This window comes from Rhincodon typus, chromosome 17, assembly GCF_021869965.1.
Source record: "Rhincodon typus isolate 14 chromosome 17, sRhiTyp1.1, whole genome shotgun sequence".
In the NCBI taxonomy this organism is placed as follows: Eukaryota; Metazoa; Chordata; class Chondrichthyes; order Orectolobiformes; family Rhincodontidae; genus Rhincodon; species Rhincodon typus.
This window is the reverse complement of record NC_063348.1, coordinates 5,899,256-5,915,256: the sequence shown is the minus strand read 5'-3', so window position 1 is coordinate 5,915,256 and position 16,001 is coordinate 5,899,256. Positions and strand designations below refer to the sequence as shown.

Below are 16,001 nucleotides of genomic sequence, written 5' to 3'. Positions count from 1 at the left end.
TTACAACCTGTATAAAATTTGTTTGGCAAATCATTTATTTGCAGTGATAGTGTTCCTTTAGGTTGACGTTGGGAAGAATGAATTTTGTACTAGTATCTACTCTCAAGATCTATTTCAACTGGTAATGAGGCTGATATCATTAAACAAACAAAAAAGAAACAGTCTGTTCTTTCTTCCGCAACAGAATTACACTAGGACCATAGCCAGAGAAGATTGTGCTCTTTCTGATGCCTTTTGCTTTCTAAAAGCCTTCTGGTTGCAGAGGACAAAGGTTTCTTGCAGCTGTCAGGGCTCTTTCCACTAATCCTCTGCACTGTCGACAGATGACCTTAAGCATTCGCTGATGGCAGTTCAAGAGATGTTTACGTGAGCAGGAAGAGGGCAGCCTGACTGGCATTAAGGACAGCCCATGCATATTTGTGTCTCAGCAGCTTAAAGTACGTACAAGAAGGTGTGTGAACATCAAAAGGCAAAAATCACAATGAACATATTTTGGGAATCATCAAAATTATTATTTACTTTATTCAGAGAAACATGTCAAATTGGAAACTACCTCCAGCAATTCTAACTTAATTTCTCAAAATAGTTATTTGGGAGTACCTCATCGACCACTTTTCCTCTTCCGAAAGCAAAGAACTTGGGTTACTTGATTCTAAACCACTGAAGCCAATGACATAGCTCTCAGAAAATAATTATTTTTGTGCTTCGATTGTCATCAGCCAAAGCACTTTCAAGTGGTCTGTTACTAGTGTTATATTTTAAACAGCGTCACTTCACTGATTTGGAGTTTCTTGCCAACCTCCCTCTGCACAGTATGAAAAACAATATTGTTTTTTTAAAATTCATTCACGGCATGTGGGTGTCCCTGGCCAGGCCAGCATTTATTGTTGCTCCATAATTGCCCAGAGGGCAGTTAAGACTCAACCACATTACTGTGGGTCTGAAGTCACATGAGGGCCAGACCAGGTAAGGGGATTAATGAACGAGATGGGCTTTTCCTGACAATTGACAATGGATTCATGGTCATCATTAAACTCTAAATTCCAGATTTTTAAAAAATTGAATTCAAATTCCGCCATGTGCCATTGGCAGGATTCAAACCCATGTCCTCAGATCATTATTTGTGTCTCTGGATTAACAGTCCAGTGTTAATACCACTAAGCCATTGCCTCCCTTTGTCTAGAAGACAATGTAATTATGATTTACTAATTGACTGGTTATTGACAGAGCTATTTATTCATTATATAATGGAGGATCCTTTGGCTTGCAAATTATTACAGAAAGCATATTCATCACAAGTTTTGAGGTTTTAACAACAGAATTATTGGAGACAATCTGCACAGCAACTCCTAAAACCAAATTTCTGATGAAGGGTCTAGGCCCGAAACGTCAGCCTTTCTGCTCCTATGATGCTGCTTGGCCAGTTGTGTTCATCCAGCTCTGCACCTTGTTGTCCCACTTTTCAATCCTTGTGTGGCACCATTTAAACTCCACAGTGTGGTAAGTGAGAACACAAAAAGAGTATTGTAATAAATTGCTTTTATTGATATTAAAAACAAAAGTACAATGATTGTGAATCTTGTCTTTCTCTAGAGTCTAGTGTTGGTTGAGTGCACATGTTAAATATATGACATATTAGTTAACAGGAGAGTACACCTTAACTGTATCTGCTAAAACATTTTCTTAAAAAAGTAAAAAGCTTTATTTAACTAATGCAATTGCGGATGTTTCCCTTCATACTGGCTGATGCAAACATTTGACAAAAGAACTATGTTTTCTGAGTACTATTTAAATGATGTAATTTTGAGCTCATTTTCTTTTAATAAAAGAAACTGGAAGCTTTCCATTTTTGATGAAGCAACGGTGAATATAACGTGAAGTCACTCAAAGCAGAAGTGAATCACAAAACTGACAGGAAACAAAAGATGTTAACACAATGTGGGTCAAAAAGAAACACTAGAGATGAGCTGTAACCAAGTAATTGCACTTGATTATACCATAGCTGACAGCAGTGAGCATGGGTACACAGTGTCCAAAACAAGGCCTGAGGTTCTCTGGCTGAATCAAGGCACCTCACAGAGGCTTCCAATACCAAATTACACTCATATCAAGAGAGAACAGAGAGAGAGACAGACAGACAGAGAGAGAGAGAGAGAACAAAAACACATTTCTTTTCATTTTTTGGTACAAAGCATCTACGAAAGCTTTACTAGTACAAAATTAGACAAAATAGGATCTGTCTTTGCAGTTGCTCATCAGTGCTAAGTACATTATTTGGACCAATTTTCATATATATTTTACATAAAATAAATAATGCCTTTACGCAGTGCCATTACTTTTAATAGCTTGGCGGCTCAACACTGCAAGATATAGCTCAGACTAATTCCAAAAAAGATCTGACCCTGGACAGTAAGTATATGAGTTCAAGTATGTTTTCAAAGCAAAGCAAGTAACTACTATGAATAAGAAATAAAGTTAGTTGAAAAACATAGGAAAAAAATTATTACAACACTGCTGTTTCCCTTTGATTTTGTCTTTTTTTTGTGCCTTTTGTCTTCTTCTTGCCTATCTTGCACCGCCAAAACCAAGCTAATTTTTTTTTAAAAAGACATGTTTCCTAAAACGGAAAAGTTAATTTCAAGTTCTGTTTGATGTTCATGCATTTATCAAATCTCAAATCTTCGAGTCAGCTCTTTTGCTTCTCTTAAAGCAAGTTAGCACCATAATACAAGTGTGTGTGTGACCACACTTATTGTTTATCAGAAATAGTGCCATTGAAAGAAAAATAAAAAAAAAACTTGACGCAATCTGTGGCAATGCGAGACTGCACACACCACTGTCTTTAGTCCCTCACAGGTTCACCTAATCTCATCTTGTTTAAAAAAAGGTGCAGGATCTGGATGACACTAGGTATTCCACGAAGTGTTGATATCCCTTCTTGTATAGGTGCAGAACCAGCGAGGACACATTATCTAGAATGCATCACGTGACATTTGTATGTAAAATAAATTGTAGTCTGCGGCATGACCATTTTGGCCCAAACACCTCAGACACCACGACTTCTTTTGCCCAGCAGGTATCACTTTTACCAGGCTGCTTAAGCAACATTGCACTTCTTCACTGGCTGAAGGGGGCGGGGGTGGGGGAGGAAGTTGAAGGCAGGGAAGGAGGTCTAGTTGAGGGAGATGGGTGGGGAAGGGGGTAGAAAAATTCAGTTGGAATGCCACAGAAATGACGTCGTGTACAAAGCTATAATCCCCGACTTTATCTCAAGAAATGTGCAAAATGTTTCTTCATCATTCCTGACTGAAGTATTTCTTTGATGCCGCTGGGACTTGCAGGGGTGGCTTGACAGGGAGAGTCAGAAGTGGCTTGTGCGTTTTGACATACTGTAAGCTCTGGACTTCCTCAACTTGTCTCCTGAGCCTTTGGGCCATGAAACTTGGAGGAATGCCTCTTCGCAGACGCTGGGCAGACCTTTTTTGCCAGAAGTCATATTTGGAATACTTGGCAACCAGAGGCTTCCTAAAGCTTTCCTGCAATTAAAAATAAACAGCATTAGCAACGCTGCCATGTGCATTTTGTAACAGCATCAAAAGCCTATCTGATGTTCAAAACCTCAGACAACTGATAATCACCACGTCCCCATTGTTTTTCTGGCTTTGCACTGCTGGTCTCTGAGCAAATAGAAAATAAGAACCACTGCATGAACTATTGTTGGCTGGTAAACAAGGTTCTAAGTGAGATTGGAGGGATTTGCTTTTTCTTTTCTGAACATTGTGGGTTTTTTTTAAATGAAGTCCAGAAACATGTCTTTTTGAGAGAATCAGAAACAACAGATTACTGGAGGTTACGAGTTACTCAGTGAGTATAGGTCAAAGTCCAGGTAATGAGTTGATAGTTCCAATTCTCTCCCTCTCCTCATGTAATGTTCCAAGCTGAGAATAGAGCCTCCTGATTTCTGGCCTTCAGAAACTGCCAGCCCTAGTTTGTTGAGTACTCTGCTTTAGTTCATTCGTAATAGATCTCAAGTCTTATTTGTCCACAAATAAGCACAATTCTGTAAACAAGTAGAATAGTTGATATTAAAGTGAGAAGACACAAGAAGATTGTAATCATTACCATTGATAAATCTCCCCATACTACCAAAAAAAAAACACTCTGCGAATCAGCATTGACTGGAAATTTATCTGACCCTTCCACATTATTATTGTGGCTAACATCAAGTAAGTTGGCATTCCATGGTAAATGATTCACCTTCTGACTCTCTAGATCTTTTCCATTATCTGCAAGGCACAAGTCAGGAGTGTGTTGGAACATTTCCCACTTTCCTGGAAGGGTGCAGCTTCAACAGCACTCTAGAAGCCTCAACCACGTTCAGAACAAAACAGCCCGCTGGAATCAACAAGCCACCCGCCACCTTAAACATTCATTTACTGGTGCACAGTGATTGCAGTGTATCATGCACAAGATGCACTGTAGCAACTCATCAAGCTTCTTTGACAGCACCCATAAACCAGTAATTATTGAGAAGGCCAAGGACAACAATCACATGCAGACTCCATCAAATTCCTCTCCAAGTCACACATAATCCTCTCTTGGTATTAAATTGCTGCTCCTTCACTGTTGTTGGTCCAAATTTTGGAATTCCCTACTTGATAGTGTTATTGGAATACCTTCAGCACACTGATCGTAATCGTTTAAGGTGGCTACTCACCCTCACCTTAATAAGGGCAATTAGGCATGTTCGAAAAATGCTGGCCTTGCCAATGAGATCTATCTCCCATGAGGGAATACGTATATGAGAATAAAACTTTTTTTGCTGGTATTGAGTCATGCCTGAGTTAGTCTGATGGAGATCAAAAAGATAAACATGCTATTGAAACGAGCTTGGTCTACTCATAACCTGGTAGCCGATTATGATAATATGGCAGGTATCATCAAATAAAAACTCTTGGTTTTATATTAAACAATCTCATTCATCTTGATTCCCCTGAAAATTTTACTAGTGATTAAAGATAGAAGAAAAGGCATATATCAATAACACAGGTTTTGAAAGTAAAATGGCGATACTGTAAATCAGAGAGGGGACTGGGAATCCTGTGGCACAGTGCCAATCTCAGAGCCAGGAGGCCTGGATTCAAGTCCTACATACTCCAGGGATAGGTAATAACATCCCTGAATAGATTGATTAGAAAATAGCTGAATCACAGGGGAATCCACTTGATCTTTTCTACACTACAAAATTCCTCCATTAGGTGCATAGTTCAGAATTGGGATTAGTGCTGCTTGGGTTAAAACGTCTATGCTATAATACCTCATGTACACTAATGCCATCAACAGCACTGTATTAATATACTCAGAGTAAAAACTAAATGTAATTAAATGCATTCCACTTTTGTCATCTCCTGTGATGATGCAAAGTTCAGACTTTGCAAAATAGAACTAGTTAATTGCAATTAATAAATGTTATTAAGAAAAATGTCATGTAAACTTTAGCTGACAGTCTTATTTCAGCATATAATAGGCAATAGGGAAAACCAAGGCATGTGCTACATTTGCCAAAACATTGGAGGGCAACAAAAATGAGCTAAAGCAGAAGGTGTCCCTCTCAAATCTGCTTTGACTTTGTAGCAGTCTATAGTTATACAGTTATAGAGTCATACAGCACAGAAACAGGCCCTTTGGCCCAAATTGTCCATGCTGACCAGACTTCCTAAACTGAACTAGTCCCTGTCCTACCTATGGCTGACATACTCAAGTAGACTAAAAAAGAAATTGTTTCCAAAACATTAATAAATCTTACGTTTGGGAATGAGGTGGACAGGGTCAGAACCATTTTTATTTTCTATCTGACATCTGAAAGCAAAAGTATGCAACCAGTTTACAAACTAATCTAAGAAACAACCTACAGCAGGATTTGCACTGAGGTAAAAGGTTGTTCACAGCAAGTTGTTATATTTTTAAAGAAAAAGACTTTACTGATGAAAGCAGCAAGAAAACAGCCACATACCTTATTTGCTGATGGTAAAAGATTAAAAGGTGTTCCAGAGAGATCACGCTCTTTCTTGACTGGTTTTGCACAATAGAGTTCTAGAAGGCCCAGATCACAGCTGCGGAAGCAACATTCTTCGACTATTCCTCTATTCTGTCTGCGACTATTAGATCGTCCAGTCGCTCTACCTGAAAAAGGGGACAGAATTATTCATTTTTATTCATTTTTTTATCCCTCGTCTGTAAGAACAATCTCAGGAAGCTTCCAGTTTACATTGACTTTAATGTTGTGGAGACAGAAAAAAAATTGTGGATTTTGCCAAAAGAAGAGGGCAGAGGCCACTTGACCTTGCCAACACAGCAGAAAAGGCATGCAATGAAACAGAGGAGTCCAATGAACTATATGGCATCAACTGCAGGATCAGTAAAAAGATAACTTTGCTTTAGGTAATAGGCAATCACCTTTTATGTCAGTTCGCTATGAACTCTGTGCTCATGTTAGCTTTTGGAGTAGCTAAGGAACTGCAGATAGTGGTTATCCTTTTGGGAATCTCCCAGATGATTACATTCCTGTTCCTCAGGTTGGTGCAGATAGCATCACTTTCTGCTGTAGGTGCACGCAGAGAAGCACTTAAGCCACATTGTTATGAAAGAGTTGCATTTCCGTGCAAAGGCTTTATCTTTCTCTTAAGAAGAAAGGCCCCTCTTCACATTGTTATTTTCATCTTAACTGTATGTTCCTTCACTTGTGAAGATCTCCAGATGATCAGCAAGATAAACAAGAATAGAGGCATGTTGACACAAGACATAACTATGCTATCATCATAGCCAAAGTCCTACAAATTGAGGAATTTGTTAAAATCTAGCTGGATCACATTAGTCTTGAAATGTGCCCGATTGGCCAAGCACTGAAGATCAACTACAATAATTCAGGACTCTGGACTAAAACCATTGCAGGCAAAAGTAAAAAAAATTCTTTTTCCTTCATTCTACCCTGACCCTGCAACCTACTCCTTCCCTCTGCACAGTTCCAAAATCCTAGATCATTAAAGATGTGTTTGAAATGAAAGATGGAATGCTACAGCAGTATTTCTTTAATCAGAAGAATGTGAAAATAAACAAGCACTCCATTGTAACTATCAGCAGAATGGTTTAGCTTTGTGTCCTTGTCAGAGAGAAAGACAGAGAGAGAGAGAGAAAAAACACGTGAGAAAATGTGCTTATTCAGCACAATTGCCAGCTTAGAAATGAGTTTATCCAAGACCTGGGTTTATGACACTGGACACCTGCCTGCTAATTGTTCCCTTTCTCTATTGCAATGAGGTCTGTGGTCAACGAGAAGGAACCTTTTAATATAGTCGAGAGGTTTTCATTGTGCACTGGGCATATCGGATGTTTGTGGGAAATAGCACATTCTGTTTAAAGTTTCCTCAATGATTGGCAGCAAAGACTAATGACATCGTACATGAAGCTTTTTATTTATGGTTGAGGAAGTAGGGAGACCATTATAAAAACTATTAAGTTGTAGCATTTGTATTGACTAATTCTTCAAAAACATCATTCATAAAAGTCTGTATTGAAAGTTTTGCATATACAGTGAAAACTTATTTTTAATATGGTATCTTACTCCCTGGGAATCTTTGTCAGTATACTGGAGTTTGCAGATTTATTTACAGTTTTGCTTGAAGGCAATATTAACTTTCACAAACATGGCACTTCTGAGAGAGCCACAAGAACTTAGGAGGAAAGTTAGCAATCAGTTTCTCTGGACCCAGCCTCTTCTCTTAGCTCTAACCTAAAAAGGCTAACTGTTTACCTTTCACAAATCATTTCTAAAACCATTTGAAAGTCCTTACTTTAAAGTGCAAGTCTTATAATTGAGTGCAAATAACACCCACAGCTCTCTAATCTAACTCAATGGATACAATTATATAGGATCCCAGGACTGAAGAACAATAATAGGCTATTCAACTCTCGAAATATTTCTGCCAGTAAATTAGATCATGGATGATCTGTATCTCAATTCCCATTTGCCTGCCTTTTGTTTCAATCCCTTACCTCAAAAAGATTCATCAATCTCTGTACTGAAGTGTGCAGTGGCATCCTGGGGCTCAGAGGCAAAGTTTTTTGTCTTATTTTGAACCATTCAAAATACAATGATCCTGAATTTGGCATCCACATGCACATCCTGTTTGTTTTGCAGACTTAAATATTAGTGGATGTGACCCAAACTCACGAGAGTGAAGAATGCATTGACTTTAAGGAAGTCATTATCAAATGCCATTGTCACGTGATCAAGGTGCAAAAAAGCTGCAGCTTTAAGGAGAAAACCCCTTAGTTTGGGAGAACCCCCAAAATAGAAAACGAACACTTATAGTCTTGACACAAATCCTTATAATTGGCAACACCCACAAAACCTCAGGGCAGCAACTGGAGCATGGGCACTGGAATAAAAATTTAATTTAAGGGTCCTCCCCACTAATGTGCAAAAACTAATCATCAAATTACAAAGGCAACAGGAACATAAACAAGTTTTTAGTAACAGCAATTCGAACAATCACTCAGCAAGTTTTACATGTCAAAACATCTCTTTAGCTCTTTCCCTGAAGTACAAAAATGGTTAACTTACTAAAGTAAAATCCTCTTTCACCACAGACAAACTGTAGAGTGTCCACCAGCTCACCACCACATAGCGTTTCAGCTGCAGTCACTCCATCTATAATGTACATTGTGAATGCAATGGAAATGAACAGCAGTTGCCTGCACGGGGACATTTTTCTGCCCTGAAAAGGAAAGAGAAAAGTTAATAAGCAAAGCTGCTGCTTCACAATTAGCTTGAGACGCTAAACCAAAGATTCCCCAAACCACCTTACCATGTGCTACATTATTTTGACAAGAGTATAACATGCGTACAGCAATTTCTCATTAACAGCATTAAGGATGACAAAGGCTTTGTACTAATAATTGGAAACTGCCAACAAAAATACTCAAATCATAACCTTGATTTGTAAATTAGTCATGATCAGTTCTGCTCCAAACAGTGTCAAAAAAATAATGTTGTTACACTGACTCAGAGTTCAGATACTATCCTTGTAACATGAGCAGAATGGGAAATATGCAGTCCAGTATCTAGCTCAGCCAACATTAGTGTGTTGTCTACAAGTTTTGATAACATCAATTTGGTCTGCTACACTCAGGGTGAAACAGAAGAATAAAAAATGATTGCAATAAGACTGTTTTCTAGTTCCCAAACTCATGTTAACTGGTTCAAACAGGGCTGATGTTAATTCGTGAAATAGTGCATTTTCAAAAATAAACAAAAACTCCTACTAGCTGCTGCAAGGTCTCATGTGCTGGTCTATGACTGACGCCTAAGTCAAATCTTTTGAACAGTAATTAAGCTGATTTTGGAGCTGGTAAGCCACGGTTACAAGCACAAAAATGCAATCTAGGGCACTGTCCACGGTACCCAACCATGGTGTTGAACAGTGCAGCCACCTTACATGAGTGATGTTTCCCAGTACAAAACTGGAATAATAGGTGTGTGTATGTGTAAATGTGTGTGTATGTATGTGTGTGTGTGAATGTTGCAGTGTGAGGGTGCTGGGAAGATGAGGGTGCAGATTATATCAATAGTTGCATTGGCAACAGGTTACATTTTGGGTTTACAAACTGCCAACATTCAAGGTCAATCTGCAAGATTTAATTCAATTTATCTGACCTTTCTATTTGAATATTTCCCCCCCCAAAAAAATGAAGCTTGGCTGAAGTAACATAAATCACCCCAATAAAACTTTTTTTTCTGAATGCAGGTAATATATTTCAAATGCTTGTTTAGTTAAAGATCTGAGTGTAACAGATAGTTATAAAAAGAAGAAAAGCTGTTTCAAAATGTATGATTTTCAGTTTGAATTTAGATCCAGGTCAGGTTCAGGCAGTACAGTATTTACAGACCCGTCATTACCTACATTATTTTATGCTTAAATGTCTAAGAAAAAAATACGCCCGTGTCCTTAGAGCCTGTCATTAATTATCTCAAATTTGGTTGACAGCATAAAGAATCCCCCACTAATTAAATTTGCTCTTTCAGATTTTTGTTTAAAATGTTGCACTGAAAATGACATTAATACTGTCTCAGTAACTCAGTGCACGAAAACTGAACCACACGCCTGAGCTCTGTGTGTGTGTATGTCATTCACAGAAATAACTGTACGATTGGATTTCTTCCTTAATTCATAAAGACCGATGTTCTTGGTAAAAAAAAAGGTGTCCAAAAACAACTTGCACAGTTTTAATTCCTTTAAAAGTTTTTTTTTGTAGAAGGTTAATTATCTCTAGGCTAAACGAGATCGTTGTTTGATTTTAAACGGATATCATTATAATGATGCATCAGCAATCTATTTCCTTGGGTTAAGGCTATTACAGTAAAGTCAAATCAGGCAGTCGAGCAGCACGCAAGCAGAATACTAACGCTACCCAGTGGAACACACTGGGAACCTCATCTCAGAACAGGCTACAAACAGCAAACATGGTGCAAAACAAGAAGTAAGGGCACCGAATTACACTCTCTGTGCTCAATCCCAGCGCTGGTATTATTCTCGATGCACTTCACACGCAAACTACCTTTGTGTGTGTGTGAGTGTTTTCCTCGTTTTTGTAATACGACTGAAACACCTTTGAAAAGCTGCTGCTAACGTGTGCGTGTGTGAGGGGAACAATAGTCGAAGGAGCCGGTAGAACTTTTTCGCCCAGCGTCTTTCAGTGCCAAAGAGTGTCCAAACATGCACTTTTTTTTAAATGAAACAAGAAAGTCTCCTTTATACAAACAAATTTAAAAAAAAAACAGCGTGAGGTTGCACACCGATTCCCTGTACTTATCCCCCTTCGAAAACAAAAATAACTTGTCCAACAATGAAAGTGGCTGAGGAATAGTTGCAACTAAATATATCTGGATGTTATCCCTTTCTCATTTTAAGAAGATTGTCTCCTGCCCCCTTGCAAGATCTTAAAGCCAGTTTCTGCCTAATTGCTTGTTACCTTAGCGGAGTTGTCGTTGCAGGCTGAGTCTGCACAGGTCGGGCACAGAGCTGGGTACTTGGGATCCATTGTACGGCGTTGTTGAAGCGGAGGGGCGCTTTTTTTTTGCCCAGCTGAAGTTCCTTTAACCGCTGCTCCAGAGTTCAGGAGACAGGCAGAACAGAGCTCCCGCGCTGCTTATATAGCCGCAGCGTGAGCCGCTAGCACGCACACTCCAGGAGGGCACCGCCGCTATAGCAGCATTTGGCAAAAGCTGACCAACTCCGTCTGCACAAGCAGACCAGCACTTGGCTTCTTCTAAGACGCTGCAATAAATGGGGCTTTTAAAATAAATATTGATGCAATTTATTTCTTTGAAAGGGCTTTTTTCTCCCACCACCATTCCCGCCCCCTCACCCTCCGTTATCGTGAAAATGTTATTTGTTTTTTTTGCATTGTGCATATTCCAGAGCTTTGCTTGTGTCAGAACTGCCATGCTAATGATGAGGAGTGTTAATCCTTTTGAGATAAAATAAGGGTAATACTTTTGATGCTTTAGAATACAGCCGCCACACACACACACACACACACACACACCAAAAAAAACCGATTTAAATTAGGTCCTAATCCATGACTCATTACTTCTGACACTTTCAGTCCTGTTGACAGGGTTTGACAAAGGTAACTAAACTATTACTAAGGCAAGAGAGGAGTTCATGAGGATGGAAAGCAGGAAGGGGATTATTGGGATAAATTCCTGCGTTCTCTGCTTTTCATGAAAAATATGTTATAATTGATGATTTTCCATCATGGAATAGACAGGGATTGACTTTTATAGGGAAAGGCATTTTTAGAGAAATAAACAGGATTTGAGATAGATGACATCAAAATTGGAAGTGCAGTTGACAGCAAAGAATGTTACTGCGGAGTACAACAGGACCTTGATCAGATGGGCAGAGGAGAGGCAGATGGAGTTTATTCTTTATTCCTTTATTCATGGGATGAGGGTGTTGCTTTTAGGCAGCATTTATTGCCCATCCTAGTTGCCCAGAGGGCAGTTGAGAGTCAATCACATTACTACGGGTCTGGAGTCACATGTAGGCCAGACCAAGTGATGATGGCAGTTTCCTTCCCTACAGGATATTAGTGAACCAGATGGGTTTTTTTCCAACAATCAGCACTGGATTCATGGTTATCACGAGATTCTTAATTCCAGATTTTTTTATTGAATTCAAATTCCACCATCTACCATGGCAGGATTCAAGCCCAGAACGTTATCTTGGTCTCTCGATTAACAGTCCAGCAATAATACTACTAGGCCATTGCCTCTCCTCGTAGATAAATGTGAGGTGCTGCATTGTGAACGGGGCAAATCTGGGCAGGACTTATATACTTAATGGTGAGGTCCTGGGGAGTATTGCTGAACAAGGAGACCTTGGAGTGCAGGTTCACAGTTCCTTGAAAGTGGAATTGCAGGTAGACAGGATAGTGAAGAAATCATTTGGTACACTTGCCTTTATTTGTCAGTGCAGTAGAGTGTAGGAGGTTATATTATAGTCATAGAGTCATACAGCATGGAAACAGACCTTTCGGTCCAACCAGTCCATGTCAAACATAATTCCAAACTAAACTAGTCCCACCTTCCTGCTCTTGGCCCAAATCCCTTCAAACCTTTCCTATTCATATATCCATCCAAATGTCTTTTAAATGTTGTAATTGTACCTGCATCCACCACACAGGACATTGGTTCAGCCACATTTGGAATACTATGTGCAGTTCTGGTCTTCCTGCTATAGGAAAGATGTTATAAAACTTGAAAGGGTTCAGAAAAGATTTACAAGGATGTTGTGGGGGTTGGAGGGTTTGAGCCAAAGGGAGACACTGAATAGGCTGGGGTTATTTTCTCTGGAGTGTCAGAGGCTGAGGGGTGACCTTATAGAGGTTTATAAAATCATGAGGGGCATGGATAGGGTGAATAGCCGAGGTCTTTTCCCCAGGATAGAGGAGTCCAAAACTAAAGGTCATAGGTTGAGGTGAGAGGGGAATGATTTAAAAAGGGACCTAAGGGGCAATGTTTTCGTGCAGAGGGTGGTGTGTGTATGGAATGAGCTGCCAAAGGAAGTGGTGGAGGCCGGTACAATTACAACATTTAAAAGGCATCTGGATGGGTATATGAGTAGGAAAGGTTTAGAGGAAATGGGCCAAATGCTCTCAAATGGGACTAGATTAATTTAGGATCTCTAGTTGGCTTGAATGAGTTGGACTGAGAGATCTGTTTGCATGGTGTATAGCTCTATGACTCTAGGCCTTGATATTGATTCCCCTGTCATGAAGGTCTAAGGTTAAAAAAATAGACATGTGGAAGGTCCTGGTGACCAATCGTGCATGCTCCCCCCACCCGCAAACCCCTACCCTTTTTTCCTACAGCACATGTAAAGATGGCTGAATAGAGAGATGGGACTTAGTTCACATATTTGAATTAGGTATTCACAACGCAATTGAGGGCTCAATTAGAGGCCATTATTTCACATGAGTTTCCCATGAGTTGGCAGCCTGAGCTGTAAATGGATAATGGGAACTACCAACAATTCAAGGTCAGAATTCTTCTGAAGATCCCTTGTAGATCAAGAGAAGCAGGAGTGTTAACCTTCTCCCAAGCCATTCCAAATATTCCATCACTGCGCCCCTCCCATCATGCCTCGCCCCTCCCTCTGATCATGTTTTTTCTCCCTGTTTTCCAATCACACCTTCCTCTCTTCCCTTCCAGTTGGCGACACACACTCTTGCCAGTTATGACTCCTCTTGGCCCAACCCACTTTCAATCACATATTTCTGTCTCTCCTCCCGATAGACAACATCCCATCCCTTCCAATTTTAGACTCTCTATCTCTCCACTTCCTACTCCCAATCAAACCTCCATGCCCTCCCTCCTGATTACCAACAGCTACCCCTGCCAGTCATGGCCCATCCCTCCCCAGCCTATCCAGGGTGGGTTTGGTCTAGTGGTGTTATTGCTGGTCTATTATTCCAGAGACCCAAGCAGTGACATGGGAACCTGGGTTCAAACCCCACCATGGCACATGGTGGAATTTGGATTCAGGTTTTAAAAAACTGGAATTAAGAGTCTAATGATGACCACACAACCAATCAGGAAAAATCCATCTAGTTCTCCAATGCCCTTACCATGCCGCCCTTACCATGCCATCCTTACCTGGTCTGCCCTAAATGTGACTCCAGACTCAAAACAATGTGGTTGGCTCTTATTGGCCCTCTGGGCTAGTATGAATGGGTAATAAATGCTGACTTGGTCCGTGACACCCTCAACCTGTGAATAAATGAATTAAAAAAGTTCTGCTTGCTGATCTACTCACCTCCTGATTGTCAGGGATGCTAAGGTTGGCAACAAGGATGTTCCTGACATTGGATCCTCTCTCCATCCAGGCTGCCAGTTTAGCTGTTGGTTGGGAAACTGAAAAGGAAAATGATAAGGCTGTCCTGATAAAGTTTGGGCAGGACATCTACATCCTTATTGTATTTCTTCAACTATTTCTGGCCTCAACTTCCTTCACCTCCCAAAAAACATTGCAGTTAGAGGGTTTTGTTTGTATTTTAGCAACTTTTGGCCAATCCACTTAACAAAGAATTTAAATCTATATGAATGGCAAGCCTAACTGTGACTCACTCTTTCTCTCAAACTGTACAAGTACCTTACCTCTCATTTTTCTTGCTGTTTGGCCAATAATATAGCTTACTCATTGAGATAATTCATCATAGTGATATTTTAACAAGGCTATTAATGTGTTTACTACAGTTTGCTTACAAAGTGAACAGCAGTCAAGATCCTGTTTTTGCTAATTAACTGTGATATTGAGGCACCAGAGATTCTACAATTGGCCTCAACGTCCCAGGATAGGGAGTGGGTGGGTAATATCTCACAGAATTCCCTGCTCCTAATTGTTATCCAGTGACTCCTGCTGGAAATTTGCATGTATGGCTCCCAGTCAATAGACACCTCAAATTTAATATTCTTATGCTTGTGTTCAAATCCCAACCCTATCGATCTCTGCCAACTCTCAAAGCCCTCAAACTTTCTGAAAATTCAGCATTCCTTCATGTCTAACTTGTTGTGCACTCCCTGCTTCCTTTGCCTCATTACCAAAGGCTGTGCTTTCATCTATCTAAGCCCTGAGCTCTGGACTTTCCCCCTCAACCCACTTTTCCTCTCAACCCCTCTACTTCTTTACAGGACTACATAGCGAACTATCTAACGGGATAGTTGGCCATCTGTCCCATTTCTGCTTCCTTGACAAGGTATCAAAGTTTGTCTTACAATATCCCTGTGCTGTGACTTGGAAAGTCCCACTACATTGACCAAATAGTATAGATGTGCAAGGCGTTACTTTTGCTGCTGTGTGTGCACAAGGCACAAGCAGGATTGGGTCTAAGTGTGACTTGAATTACTAGCCTTTGAAGGTGTCATGTAGAGAATGTAGAGATTTTAAAAATATCTGGCATATGTGGAGATATACCCCAGCATCTTCAGGTATTAAGTGAAAATCTAGTAAATGAAATGAACAAAGTATCTTTCTATTTCCTCATTTCAGTACTATACTTTTTTAAAATAAAAATATCTTTACTGAAGTACCCCAGAAATCAAAAAGAAAATGGCCTTACTTCGAAGTAGCACAAGTGAAACTGGTACGATAAAGGTGATGTGGGAGTTGTCTGTGATCTGACTGAAATTTATTAGAAATGTGATTATGCTACAACTTAAACAAGACTACTGAACTTTAGAAAAATTCCAACTATATGATTTACTAATGCTAATAATCAGACAATAAATAAAAAAAAGTCCTCCATTTATAACCACACTTCATGGCCGAGAACATCCAAAAGTGTTTTACAGTGATTGAAGTAGTTTTTGAAGGGTCTTCACTGTAATTAAACAAGTTTCTGACAAGTTCAGCAACATTTGGAGGAATAGAAAGATG

The 16,001-nt window shown here is 39.7% G+C and overlaps 1 protein-coding gene across 1 annotated transcript; it reads right to left on the bottom strand.

The window, feature by feature from the left end:
* Positions 1-1,522: 1,522 nt before the first annotated feature.
* Positions 1,523-11,206, bottom strand: LOC109927421 (insulin-like growth factor II). The gene is made up of 4 exons (XM_020527438.2): positions 11,032-11,206; positions 8,624-8,777; positions 6,014-6,183; positions 1,523-3,536 (listed from the first exon to the last, which is right to left on the bottom strand). Exons 1-4 carry the CDS (start codon positions 11,098-11,100, stop codon positions 3,297-3,299), a joined length of 633 nt encoding a protein of 210 aa, XP_020383027.1. The 5' UTR covers positions 11,101-11,206; the 3' UTR covers positions 1,523-3,296.
* Positions 11,207-16,001: the final 4,795 nt, after the last annotated feature.